This window comes from Opisthocomus hoazin, chromosome 4 (genome assembly GCF_030867145.1).
Source record: "Opisthocomus hoazin isolate bOpiHoa1 chromosome 4, bOpiHoa1.hap1, whole genome shotgun sequence".
Lineage (NCBI taxonomy): Eukaryota > Metazoa > Chordata > Aves > Opisthocomiformes > Opisthocomidae > Opisthocomus > Opisthocomus hoazin.
Genome location: NC_134417.1, coordinates 57,141,984 through 57,155,561, shown reverse-complemented (window position 1 = coordinate 57,155,561; position 13,578 = coordinate 57,141,984). Strand labels below are relative to the sequence as shown.

At 42.8% G+C, this 13,578-nt stretch overlaps 1 protein-coding gene across 6 annotated transcripts in view; it reads left to right on the top strand.

Annotated features, from left to right (window-relative positions):
• The window catches only part of CBX3 (chromobox 3), a 20,505-nt gene extending 6,927 nt beyond the window's left edge, over positions 1-13,578 (top strand). For all 6 annotated transcript variants that reach the window (XM_075419114.1, XM_075419117.1, XM_075419115.1 and 3 more), the window contains 3 exons: positions 1,438-1,603; positions 2,987-3,081; positions 4,657-13,578. In XM_075419114.1, coding sequence (XP_075275229.1) covers positions 1,438-1,603; positions 2,987-3,081; positions 4,657-4,783 — 388 coding nt within the window. In that variant the 3' untranslated portion in view covers positions 4,784-13,578. The remainder of the gene's footprint in view (positions 1-1,437; positions 1,604-2,986; positions 3,082-4,656) is intronic.

Below are 13,578 nucleotides of genomic sequence, written 5' to 3'. Positions count from 1 at the left end.
AGGAAAATGAAATAGAAGATACGTAGCTTAGTGTTTGTGCTACATAAAATGTTCCAAGACTTTTACCAAGTCCTCAGTGATCATTCTGTTACCACTGTTATTTGATTTAGCTTGTGTCAATATCTATCAAGGTAAGCTAGACTGACAGTTGTTAAATTTATGCATGTGGTGGAATGAATGTTACTTCTGAGTAAGAAATTTTGCAGGGAATTGAACTGTAGGCAACTCTGAAGCAATGAATTTGAAGCAGGTAGTTTGCTTATTATTCGCTTTTCTGAAGTGCTCTCAAATTAGATGAATTTGCATAAGGAATTCTGTGGCATGGTTGCCTTCATTAGACATACCCGAAAGGTATCTTTTTGAGTCTCTTTCCTAGGACTTAACGGAAACACAAGAAAACCTCACAGAGGACTTAAAAAGTTGATTGTTAAAGAAGGCACATAGTTGTGCCCTTCCTCCCATCTTCCCTCCCATGACACTTTCTGGCAGACTACCAGCTGAAAAAAGGTGATGCATGTAACATTTGAACATAAGTAGTTACATGTACAGTCATATTATTGTTGCCTACGTCTCAAAGTGATGCATTGCAGCATTCTACATTCTAGCACCTGAAATTTGTGTAGTGATAAGTGCATAAATGCAAAAGACAATGTGTTTAGTAGTCGAGGGTCTGATTTGAAGTTGTGAAAATGTGTTTTAGTACCTGAAAGTAATTTGTAGGCATCCTGCTTGTACAGTAGCACTGGGGCAGTATTTGTGCATGAGGACTTCTGATGAGGTGCTTAGTTGTTGTAGGGAGCATTCGTGGACTTCTTAAAATTTCAGTTAACAAAATACACACTCACTGGACCATTTGCATTGCCCAGCTCTGGACATGGAACCTTTGTTCCCTCCTGTAGTCAACTGAAGGAGGGAGATAGTTCTAGGTATAGTTGATCTCGGTGCTTGGAGGCAACTTTTGAGAGCATTCCTTGTATATAGAAGGTTGGACATATATCATTAGGCCTTTTGTAGTGAGCGTTGTGTGTATTCCGTTCTCAGTAAGGCTTAGTGCTCGTATCATGTGGTCTGTTTGCATGGACAGTCTTTAGAGGAACCAGGGAAGGGACTCAGTTTAAATTGACCAGGTAGGTTTCGGTAGGGTGGGGATTGCTTGTTTTAGCTCCTGTGAGCCCACTCAGACCATAGGAGTTAATAGAGCTGCTTATTTTCTATCTGGTTTAAGAACATCGTTTTTCAACAATAGCAGAGCATAGTTTTTTCAGTCATCAGATGCAGTACATGAAGGTTACTAAAGATTGTAAGATAAGCATCCTTAGGTTTAAGAAACCTGCCTTACATAGTGAGAAAAAAATTAACTTGCTTAAGGTGAGCCATGTGGCTAGTTTTACGTTTTTCTTCTTTTCCTAGTTTTACATAAATGTGTGTATGTTTCAGTGCTGACAACACATGGGAACCTGAAGAAAACTTAGATTGTCCAGAGCTAATTGAAGCTTTTCTGAACTCTCAGAAAGCTGGTAAAGAAAAGACAGATGGTGCCAAAAGAAAATCTTTGTCAGATAGCGAATCTGATGATAGTAAATCAAAGAAAAAGCGTGATTCTGTAAGTATATGTTCACGTGCTAAACTTTATTTTTACTGTGTCTCTGCCCTTCCTCTCCATCCCTTCCCCCCATCCCATCCCACTGTGACTTTGAGAATGAGACCAAACGTGGGTTTAAAACTAAAAATCGCACAGCATTTGGAACTGTGGTTTGAAAACGGTAATAATTCGCGGTGGTTAATGAGACTATTCAGATGGTGAGTAAAAGATGTTTGACTGACATGATGACTAAAAGTTCTGACGTTGTCCTGTGAATAACTGAAAGTAAGACTGGTTAAGAGTTATTTATGAATTATATTAAGGGGTCAGTTTGTATTAGAGCAAAAGGTTCATAAATGGAACAAAGGTGAAGTTTTGTGTTGGCTTTTGTATTTAGTATATGATTTTAAATAAGTGAGTGGCAAGATGGCAAAATGTGAAGACTAGGCGGTTACTTAGATTGGGACCAGACATGATGGTGGAGAGGGAGTAGAAAGAGTGACTGAAGAAAGCCTACCTTTTCTTAAAAGTCTGGGTTTCTCCTACAGTTTAATTGAGTGAACAACATGACGGATTTAGTGCTCATGGGTACAAAATAATGTGCGTACAATAATGTGCCCGATAGTTCACATTTTTCCATGTAAACTTTCAAACTAGCAATTTGAAACGAAACTGCTTGGCAATGTCCGTGGTTTACTGAAGACAGCTGTTGGATGTGTGGTTATTGTCAAAAAAGTTGGAAGGCATGAGAAGGAATAATTGATCAATAATACAAAGAAAATTTTAGTTTCTGTATAAAGTCAATTGTGTGTCTTCGTCTGGGACAATAGTAGTGGCCACTGTCTCAAAAAGGATATTGTGAACCTAGAGGAACTAATGCAGGAAATAGTCGCGATATTCCTTACCACCTGTGTGATCTCAGTGAGCCTAGACGAGTTGAGGTATTCCCCCAAGGGTGCAGTTTCGTGGTTGGCTTAAGCCAGCTGAAGTCTGTTGTTTTGCTGAAAAGGATGTGTTTTTCCCACTTCCACGAGTGCATTTTTGCTTTGCCTCTTCTGTTGCTTTTACTGGCCATGCTTGTTTGTTTATCTACTGTAAGGGTTTTTAGATCACTTGTTTTCATCTATTGAGTTTTCAGAAATAAATGCTAGAAGCAGTGATGTAAAATTCCTTTGTTGTTACTCCACATCTAAATGACTTGGCCTGTTGATCATTCATGCAAAAATAAAATTAATGTCATCTTCAGATGATTGTATGTAATTTTAGATTTTATAATTCTGTACGGCTGTATTTTTAGTTCTAATATACATATATATATACCCATGAGAGTGCATATATCTAGTTCTAATGCCAAAATAGATTTCTATCTTTAACTAACTAACAATATTCTAACTTACTAAATAGGTTGATAAACCAAGAGGGTTTGCCAGGGGTCTTGATCCTGAGCGGATAATTGGGGCTACAGACAGCAGTGGAGAGCTTATGTTCCTCATGAAATGGTAAGTCTTACATCCACAGTTCCTGTCCGTATTAAGGGAGGGCAGGCAGCTGCACTTAGGCTAATGAGACAACTTCATTTCAGGAGTAAGACAGAGAAGCTGGTAGTCTGCTTATTAACCTTGTATCCTTAGAGAAACAAGGCTTCTATAATGAGTGCTTACTCCCTCTTCCTTCAAAACACAAAATAACCCTAGTTTCTATTGGTTTGGTTTTACAGAAATAGAAAGTTGAAACATACATTCTGATAAAATATGGAAAAACTGGCATTTGTATGGAAAAGCCAGATCTCGTTAGTGTTCTTGCTGAGGGAACGGCAGGCACAAATCCAGCTTTACGTGTTACAGTAAGCAGAAGCCAGCTGCTGGATAGCCAGCCATTTAACTGGCCATAGTACCAGCTGTTCTGTGTGCAACCAAGTGGAATTGGAAGCAACTAGTGGAGGAGGCTTAGGTTGAAATCACGAATAAACAAGGTGGAGAGGTTTATTTTTATGGGCTAGAAAGAGGGGAAAGCGATGGGGGGAGTTTGTTTTGTTGGGAGGGTAGATAGAGACCCGCTTCATTAGCTACAGTGTTGACAGAAGGACTGCTTGCCTTGTGAACCAGTAGGATAAAATGAGTGGTTTTTTTCCAGTGTTAATAATGCACGAGATTGAATTAGCATTTGCTGGGGGTCTGATTTCTTAAGGTGGTGAGATGAGAAGAACGATACCTTTCCAAAGCCTTTGAGAAGGGCATAATTTTCTGAATGGAGTCAAACTGAGTGGTCTCCAGAGAAATGATTTATCATGTGATGTGCCTGGACTGCTGAAGATTAGTACTTTGGAAGATTCTGTCTGCCTTCTGCTTTTTCAACTTCTCTATAAATTTTATGTGAAACTTGGAAGAGTTGCAAAATACAGATCATGACTCTCTGAATTTCTGTAGTGATAATTGGCAAAATCAAGCATAAAGGAAACATACAAAAAGAAGCACTTTTTAGTTTAGTTCATTCGCAGTTGATGAGTTTTTCATAATTAATTGTAGGCAACAAAAATAGATGTGAATATGTATGCACAAAACTGACTTTTAAAGACAGCGTACAATTTAAAATTGAATCTGAAGCATATCAGACTGGAAAGTTTGTTTTATTACCCCAAGACAGCATCAAGAATAGCAGTATGAAATACAGCAAGTTACTTGCATAAACAGTAAATATAATGTCTACGTAAGTACCATCTCTGAAGACTGATGCTAGTGATTTTTAAAAGTCTCACTGAAGTTTTGATTATGCTTTAAAAGACAAGATTAGCAAAGTTTTACTGCTTTCATTACATGCTGCAAAGTAACTGTGTAAATGGTTCCCTTTGAATAGCGTTTTCCTTTGAAACAGAAAAAAAATACGGCAAAGGAAGGAAAACGCAGCTATGAAACCTTGCCATTACCATGGAAATTCTTGGTAGCTATAGTGAAAGGTATAATGAAATCTGATTTCTAGCTGACATCCTTTTCAGAACTTATGACCTGTCAAGAGCTGCTAGATTTACTGAATTAATGATTATGCATTTTCTTAAATCCCACTCTCTTCTACATCAGGAAAGACTCTGATGAGGCAGATCTGGTGCTGGCCAAAGAAGCTAACGTGAAGTGTCCTCAGATCGTAATCGCTTTTTATGAAGAGCGACTAACTTGGCATTCATGCCCAGAAGATGAAGCACAATAATTGTTTGCATTGCTTTTTTTATATATATGAATATTAAAACATGAAATGTGATTTATTAGCAATGTGAGAAGCGTACATTCTAACAAGAATCAAATTTGATATTTTTTTGAAGTAGTATGTTTTGCATCAACAGCAAGTAAATAAAAGCTTTCTGCAACTTGTTTCATTTATCACAAGAGAGCATTTGATACTACTACTTCCTCCATGTTAGGTAAAAGCTTTTATAAAACATAAACTTCCATAATTATTACAGAATCATAATGAATGTCTAAACAAACTCGCAGATGTTTTGTAGTCTTTTATACTATTGATGTGCATGTATCTTCTTTACTCAAACCTAGCCCTTTAAACCTGTAGAATCATTCTTTTTAGTATTTGAGATCACTTGGTTTCACCAAGACCGGGTGAAAACTAACTTCATAACAATTTGAATGTTATCAGAAAGGACCGATTTGGCTTAACCTGGCAGGTAGCTAAACACCACACAGCTGTTCACTCGCTCCCTCCCAGTGGGGTGGAGGAGAGAATAATCAGACAAACACTTGTGGGTTGAAATAAAGATAGTTTAATAGGACAGAAAAGGAAGGGAAAATAATGATAAAAGAGTGTACAAAAGAAGTGATGCATAATGCAGTTGCTCACCACGTGGTGAATGATGCCCAGCCAGGCCCTGAGCAGCAGCCACTGTACCCCTAGCCAGCTCCCACCAGTTTATATGTTCAGCATGATGTCATACGGTATGGAACATCCCTTTGGCCAACTGGGGTCAGCCCCCACTGTGTCCCTTCCTAGGTCCTTGTGCACCCCCAGTCTCCTCGCTGGCAGGGCAGTACGAGAAGCTGAAAAGTCCTTGACTTCAGTGCACTGCTCGGCAACAACTAAAACATCAGTGTGTTACTAAGATTATTCTCATTCTAAATCCAAAACAGTACTATACCAGCTACTAGGAAGAAAATTTAACTCTAGCCCAGCCAAAACCAGGATAATACCCACCCCTTATTTTATGCGATCTGTGTTATGTCCAGGTCCCACACTTTCCAATACATCCCAGTTAATCACCACCAGCTTTCCTGTTTTTGGATATACGCACACAGATATCATTCCCTTAGTCTGTGGGCCATCCCTCTAAAATGTCCATTGAGTTCATTTATTCCATGACTTGGGGCTCCACCTGTCGTAACAGCCCTCCAGGGCAGGAGAGGTGGTGTGTGGTGTTGGGCTGTTGCATGCTGAAGCCAGTTCTGACTGCATCACTGCTGTGCTTGTCTAGTTCTATTGTCACTGCATTTTGCTCGGTTTCATCAAAATTCATTAATCTGGCTGATTCTTAGTGTAATGGCATATAGCAGCCATAGTAGTGATGACATACAGTATTATATAGCAATTAACATACAATTCAAATCATTGGCTGTTCTCACCCATAATCGAATCCCCCATCCTTCCATGTTGCCCACCCAAGTGCACCCAGGTCCCTGAGCAAAAGCAGTGCTCTCGGAGTAGTTTTTAGCAGGCGATTGTACTCTGCGATTTTCCTGGAGGCTGGTGCGTGGCAGGGGGTGTGATACACCCACTCCGTGCTGTGGTCTTTGGCCCGGGTGTTAGTGAGGCTGTCCCGTTGTCTGACTCGGTTCTTTGTGGGGTGCCGTGTCTCCATAGGCCTTGCTTTTCAAGGCCCAGGATGGTATTCCAGGCAGTGGTGTGGGGCACAGAGTAGGTTTCCAGCCATTCCGTGGTTGCTTCCACCATTGTAAGCACGTGGTGCTTGCCTTGGTGGGTTTGTGGCAGTGTGATTTAATCAGTCTGCCAGGCCTCACCGTATTTATATTTAAGCCATTGTCCTCCATACCACTGAGGCTGTACCTGCGTGGCTTGCTTCATTGCAGCGCACGTTTCACATTCGTGGATAACCTGTGTGGTGGTGTCCATGGTCAAGTCCACCCCTAGATCACAAGCCCATCCAGAGGTTTCATCTCTTGCTTGATGGCCTAAAGTGTCATGGGCCCAGCAAGCTATAAGGAGTAACCGTTATGTTTCCAGTCCAGATCCCCCTGAGGCACTGCAGTCTTAGCAGCCTGATCCACCTGGTGGTTGTTCTGATGTTCCTCAGTGGCCTGACTATTAGAGATACGGGCATCCACATGACATACTTTTACAGCCAGCTTCCCTAGTCAGGCAGCAATATCTTGCCGCAATGGGGCAGCCCAGATGGGTTTTCCTCTGCGCTGCCAGTTGCTCTGCTTCCATTGCTGCAGCCACCCCGACAGGGCATTTGCCATCATCCAGGAGTCAGTGTAGAGATGGACCACTGGCTACTTTTCTTGACTAGCAGTGTCTAAAGCCAGCTGGATGGATTTCACCTCTGCAAACTGCCTCAACTCACCTTCTTCTTCAGCAGTTTCTGCGACTTGATGTGTAGCGCTCCATACAGCAGCCTTCCACCTCTGCTGCTTCCTCACAATGCGACAGGACCCATCCGTGAACAGGGCATACTGCTTCTCATTTTCTGGCAGTTCATTGTGCAGTGGGGCCTCTTCAGCACGTGTCACCTCCTCCTCTGGTGTTACTCCAAAGTCTTTGCCTTCTGGCCAGTCCGTGATCACTTCCAAAATTCCTGGGCGACTGGGGCTTCCCATTCGGGCCCGCTGTGTGATCAGCACGACCCACTTACTCCACGCAGCATCAGTGGCATGATGCGTAGAGGGGACTCTCTTTGAACATCCAGCCCAGGACTGGCAGTTGTGGTGCTAAGAGGAGTTGTGTTTCAGTGCCAACCACTTCCAAAGCAGCTCGCACACCTTCATATGCTGCCAGAATCTCTTGTTTGGTTGGAGTGTAGCAGCGGGCCTCATATCCTTGAATCCCCAACTCCAAGACTTGAAGGGGTCAACCTTGAGTCTCCCCTGGTGTTTTCTGCCAGAGGCTCCAGGTTGGGCTATTCTCCCCGGCTGCGGTATAAACCATGGTTTTAACATCTTGTCCTACCTGAACTAGCCCAGCAGCTACGGCATGAACTCTCTCTTGTTTAGTTTGTTCAAACGCTTGTCAGTGCTCAGGGCCCTGTTTGAAATCGTTCTTCTTCTGGGTCACTTGATAGAGAGGGCTTACAATCTGACTAATTTGGGATACGCATCCTCCAAAACCCCTCAATGACTAAGAAGGCTTGTGCTTCCGTTTTGCTAGTTGGTGGAGACATAGCTGCTGTTTTGTTGATCACATACGTTGGGGTCTGTTGATGTCCATCTTGCCATTTTATTTCTAAAAACTAGATCTCCTGCGCAGGTCCCTTGCCGTTACTTCATTTTGTAGCAAAAGTGGCCTTCAGCAGCATCTGGACTATTTTCTTCCCTTTTTCAAAAACCTCTTCTGTTGTGTTGCCCCATACAATGATGTCATCGATGTACTGCAGATGTTCTGGAGCTTCACCCTGTTCCAGCACAGCCTGGATCAGTCCATGGCAAATGGTGGGACTGTGTTTCCACCCCTGGGGCAGTCGATTTCAGGTGTACTGGTCACCCCTCCAAGTGAAAGCAAACTGTGACCTGCACTCTGCACCGAGGGGATTGAGAAGAACACTTAGCAGTATCACTGGTGGCATACCCCGTAGCTACTTTTGACTCCAGTTGGTGCTGGAATTCTAGCATGTCCGGCATGGCAGCAGCAGTGGGGTGTGACTTCATTCAGGCCACGGTAGTCTATTGTCAGTCTCCACTCTCTGTTAGAATTTCACACTGGACATGTGGAACTATTAAAGTGTGAGCAAGTCTTGCTGATCACTCCTTGACTCTCCAGTTGACGAATCAGCTTATGGATGGGGACCAGGGAATCTCGGCAGATGCGGTATTGCCACCGGTGCACCATTGTGGTTGCGATTGGCACCTGTTGTTCTTCAACCCTCAGCAACCCCACAACGGAAGGATCCTCCAAGAGACTGGGCAACGTAGACAGCTGTTTAGTTTCCTCAGTCTCTACAGCTGCTGTGCCAGAAGCCCACCGATACCCTTTTGGGTCCTTGAAATACCCGCTCCTGAGACAGTCTGTGCCAAGGATACACAGAACCTCAGGGCCGGTCACAGTGGGGTGCTTTAGCCATGCATTCCCAGTGAGGCTCACTTCAGCCTCCAGTACAGTCAGCTCTTGGGTCCCCCCTGCCACTCCAGAAATACAGATGGACTCTGACCCTTTGTAAGCTGATGGCATTAAAGTACACTGTGCACCAGTGTCCACTAGAGCCTGATACTCCTGTGGGTCTGACGTGCCAGGCCATCAAATCCACACTGTCCAGTAGACCCAGTTGTCCCTTTCCTCCGTCTGGCTGGAGGCAGGGCCCCTCTAGTACTGGTCATACTATTCGCTACTCACTTATTGTAAATACAAATCAGAAGTCACTTTATTAAGATCGGAAGTAAGATCAGGCCTTCTCCTCTGGGGAATTGCCCTTTGGAAACCAGAACAGCAATTTTGCTGGAAGAACGCCTTTTTGTGATTGTTTATCCTTGCAACTCATACTCATGCCTCAAGATCAAGGTAGATTTTCCATCCCACTTCCTCACGTCCTCACCATGGTCACTCAGGTAAAACCACAGGGTGGCCCACGGCGTGTACCCTCAGTATCCTCTCTCTTGAGCAGCAGAACACTTACTCCTAATAGCTGAGATACTGGTCCTTACAGGTGGGGAGTAGGGCAAATCCTCTTTCAGTTGCTGGCACTCCCAGGACAGTTTCTCCACAACCAAGACACAGGCCCATAGGGAGGAAGAGAAACTTTCTTTGTATTGCCAGGCTTGGCCAGCCAATTCATCCACCATTTGTCCCTCTCCATCTTTCCAGGTCATTACTGCCAAGGAGTTGGCATACGATGACGGTGCGCTCTGTACAAACTTCCGCCACATGGGTTGTGTGCACGTGACTTCATCTGGATCTTGGGATAACTGCTCCTTGTCCAGGTCATCATAAATCACCTCCAGCATAGCTAATTCCCTCAGGTACTGGATACCTCTCTCCGTGGTGGTCCACTTGCCTGGGTGACATATAACATCTTCCTTGAAGGGATACCTTCATGCCTGACAGGAGTTGCCTCCAGAGGCTGAGGGGTTGCGCCGCTTTTGCAACCGCCTTGTCTATGCCTCCTTCTCTAGAAAGGGAGCCCAGCTGCTTGGCTTTCCTACCCTCTAATTCCAGGCTACTGGCCCCGTTATCCCAGTATCAGAGCAGCCAGGTGACAATGTGCTCGCCTGGAAGACGGCTGAAATCTTTTTGCGTATCTTGCAGCTCACTCAGGGATAGGGTTCAGGTGGTCACCGCCTTGTTTATGAGTTCTGCCTCTTCCTCCTCCTCTTCTCGTGATGGCCCTGCTTCAGAGTAGCTGGCCTCATCCACTTCTTCCTTCTCTTTCTTCCCTTGCTAAATGAGCTGGCTTTCACACCCAGTATTTCTTCTTGTGTATAGGGGTGACAGATACCAGGGCGGGTTGGTTCTCTGGTTCAGCTGCAGTGCCTTTCGTGGGGGTTGGAGTAGCCGTAGTGCTTGTCGTTTTGTTGTCGTATCCAGAGCCCTTCTCTTCCCTTTGAGGGTACCGGGCAGTGTTGAGCAGGGCTGGGCAGGCATGGGCCAGGCCCCAGCATGTCGCAGTGATTTGTGCGTCTCTGGAATTGCCAGGGTGACAGCATGCTTTTTCCAAACAGTTTCCAATCCTAGTTTTTCAGGATTCTGCACTTGTTCAGGGGTGAAGTTCCGAAACATTGGAGGTGCCCACTGTCCTAGATACTTGCCCATGCTATTCCACACACCCTGCCACTCATGGCTGTCCTGCCTCAGGGCAGATCTCTGGATAGCATTCTTAAATAGTTGCTTAATCTTAAACAAGACCTGAAACACATTCAGGAGACATAGCAATAGGAGTATGCTGGTTTGAGCATCCCAAGGATATTCAGAATTCTCAAGAGCTATTGTAGCTAGCCTGGAGGAGAAGGGAAAGGTGAAGGAGAAAGGGAACGTGAAGGAGGAAGGGAAGGTGAAGGAGCAGGGGAAAAGTGTCCCCTTTGTCTCCCCACTAGATGGATCTCCAAGGAGAAAAGGTAGAGAGCGTAATTATTGGTAGTTTCTAAGAGATGGCTCCCGAAGTATGGAGGTGATGGCAATGCTGAGTACAAATACCAGATCGGTTTCACGAGCAGTGATTTTATCACATCGTAAGACAGTGTTACACAGTACAGGAAAATGATAACCTTAATCCAGCCCCCAGAGATGATGAACAGCACAACAGGGAACATATACAGCAAGCAAGGTGTTAGATAACACAACTCTGAGAATAAGCACGACAACTCTGAGAGCAAATAAATCAACATTGTGACCAGTGATTATTAAACTAGTATAATGAATGCTTGTAACAAATTTGTTTTAACACGCTCTGGTCAGATCTGTCATTATCTCAACTTTTGTGCCCCACATTGGGCACAAAGAAAAAACTGTTGTGGTTTAATCTGGCAGACAGCTAAACACCATAGAGCCATGGGATGGGGGAGAGAATCAGAAAAAAGGTAAAACTCATGGGCAGAAAAGGAAGGGAAAATAATAACAATGGTAAAAGAATATACAAAACAAGTGATGCACAATGCAGTTGCTCACTGCCCAATGACTGATGTCCAGCCAGTCCCTGAGCAGCAGCTGCCGTTCCCCCAGTTTTATTGTTCAGCATGATGTCGTATGACGTTAACTCTATCCCAGCCAAAACCAGGACAAGACTGTATATTGTTTATTTTATTGTACATACTGGTGAACAGTGCTCAATAAAATAGTTTTATATTCTACCTTTATACTGATAGGCTGTGACTCTTTTGAAGCGGTGTGATGTTTCTGAACTTTTGATATGTTAAGCTCTCAATTCGTAATGTATTTAACCGTAAGTTGCTTTTTTTGAGGGGTAGATTGGTTGATTAACATTACCCCATTGCTACTCTGTCATCACAATACCAGACAAATACCAGGCTTTGATTGTTTAAGTCACAGAGAGCACCCGTACTGCCTAGGTATGGCTGCTGGTCACAAGGCCAAGTGGCCTTTGCAGGTGTACTAGGAAATATTTGACATGTGTTGACAGTATCAGCCTTTGCTTTAATTTCAGGTCTTAATACAAGGCTATAGTGTAACTAGCGGTGGCTCGGGTGGAATTACTCTTCAGGCAGTCTTCTGAAGAATACTTACATAGCTCTGCATTTAAAGTGGAATATTTTAATGAAGATACTGAAGTCATATACTTTAAACAAAAGACTTTGTTTCTATTTCAGATTGAATTTTAAAATGAGTCCTATAATTGGCCGCTTGGAGAATGCCGTCAGAAAGGCACAAGTAAGGGGTGGGGAACTCAGGAGGAGGAAAGCTGCCTTTTTCCATTATTTCTCCAGTTGCCATTTCTCTTTTCACTTGCTTTCATCTGCACACCTTATTGTATTTGTGTTTCACTACCATGGTATAGTTTGCCTTGAGCTGTGTCTCTCCATGTGTCAATGGCCAAGCTTGTTTTCAGAATTCCCTTTAATTTAGATATTTGACTGAAAAAAAAATCCTGTGATACGCTACTGTCAGTGTGCTAGGTGAGACAGTTAAGATTGCCCAGCTATGTTTTCTGAGAAGGTTAAAAAAAGTTGGGTATTCCTGGAAACCCTCATGTGGTGTGCTGAGGAGCAAATGAAGGAATTTAGTCTGTGCTTGATGTTCTTTTGATACTGTTTCACAAGTCGTTCCTGTATCTGTTTGTCCTCATGTAGTTTCAAAAGCCATTTACATTGTGAATCAAAACTTGTCATTGTAAAACACAATTACGGTTAAACACTGCAGTGGCTAAACTGATGCTAAATTACCTTTTCATATATAACTGCTTTGTCTTGTCAAGGTTTTTTAATTACTGATTTTGGGCAGAATTCAGTTGCCGTCTATTTGTGACTGTAGGAAAAATTTGATAACCGTGTTAACACGAGGGTTCCCTTGCACCAGGTAATGATAATTTCAGAGCTTAGATAACTTCCCTTGCCTGTTCCTTAGGCAAATTACCCCAACTTTGTCATATATGTAAGTCTTCTGCAGAGTTCGTGGCTTAATGCGTTGGCGCCGATGATAGAAATATTTATACCCCTAGTATACAGGATTCTGAAACCCTTCCTTTTTTACCCAGTAGCCTGAGAAAGACACGGGCTAAACAAGAATTCCAAAGCAGCTTGTGTTCTCCTGCCTGCTTCTTCAGTATGGATTGCTTTTTTAAAGAGTCTTAAAACTATTATTCTGCAGTTTGCGTTTCATTGTCTGAAACTTTGCAGTTTCTATACTTTGTTTCAGGTGTGGATTGTTTATATGAAGTTTATATGAAGTTACTGATTTGAAGCGATACAGGTTAAACAGTTGATTTAAATGATCAGTTATTGTAAGTGGCAGAGATTTTTGTTGAAAGGTTGGTTCTCCTCAATTTGTAACCCTTAAAATATAGATTTACAACAACATACAGCTTTTACATTATATTTGGTTCTTCCTTCTGACTGTCCATAAAAATGCACTGTATTCACATTTAGACAATTACTTAGATTTCTAATTTTTTACATTATGACAGGAGATATGCTGACTGGTATTTGTTCCTTTTTTTTTCTCCTCACTGTCAAATGGCATTTTGATAGTAATGAAATGCAACATTTTAAACTTACGAGTTATGTAAAATTATGCTGAATGTGCTGCATACATATGCAAAAAGTTAACAAATGTTATTAATTTAAAATTAACTGATTAAATAAATGAGATATCTTCCGTAGTTA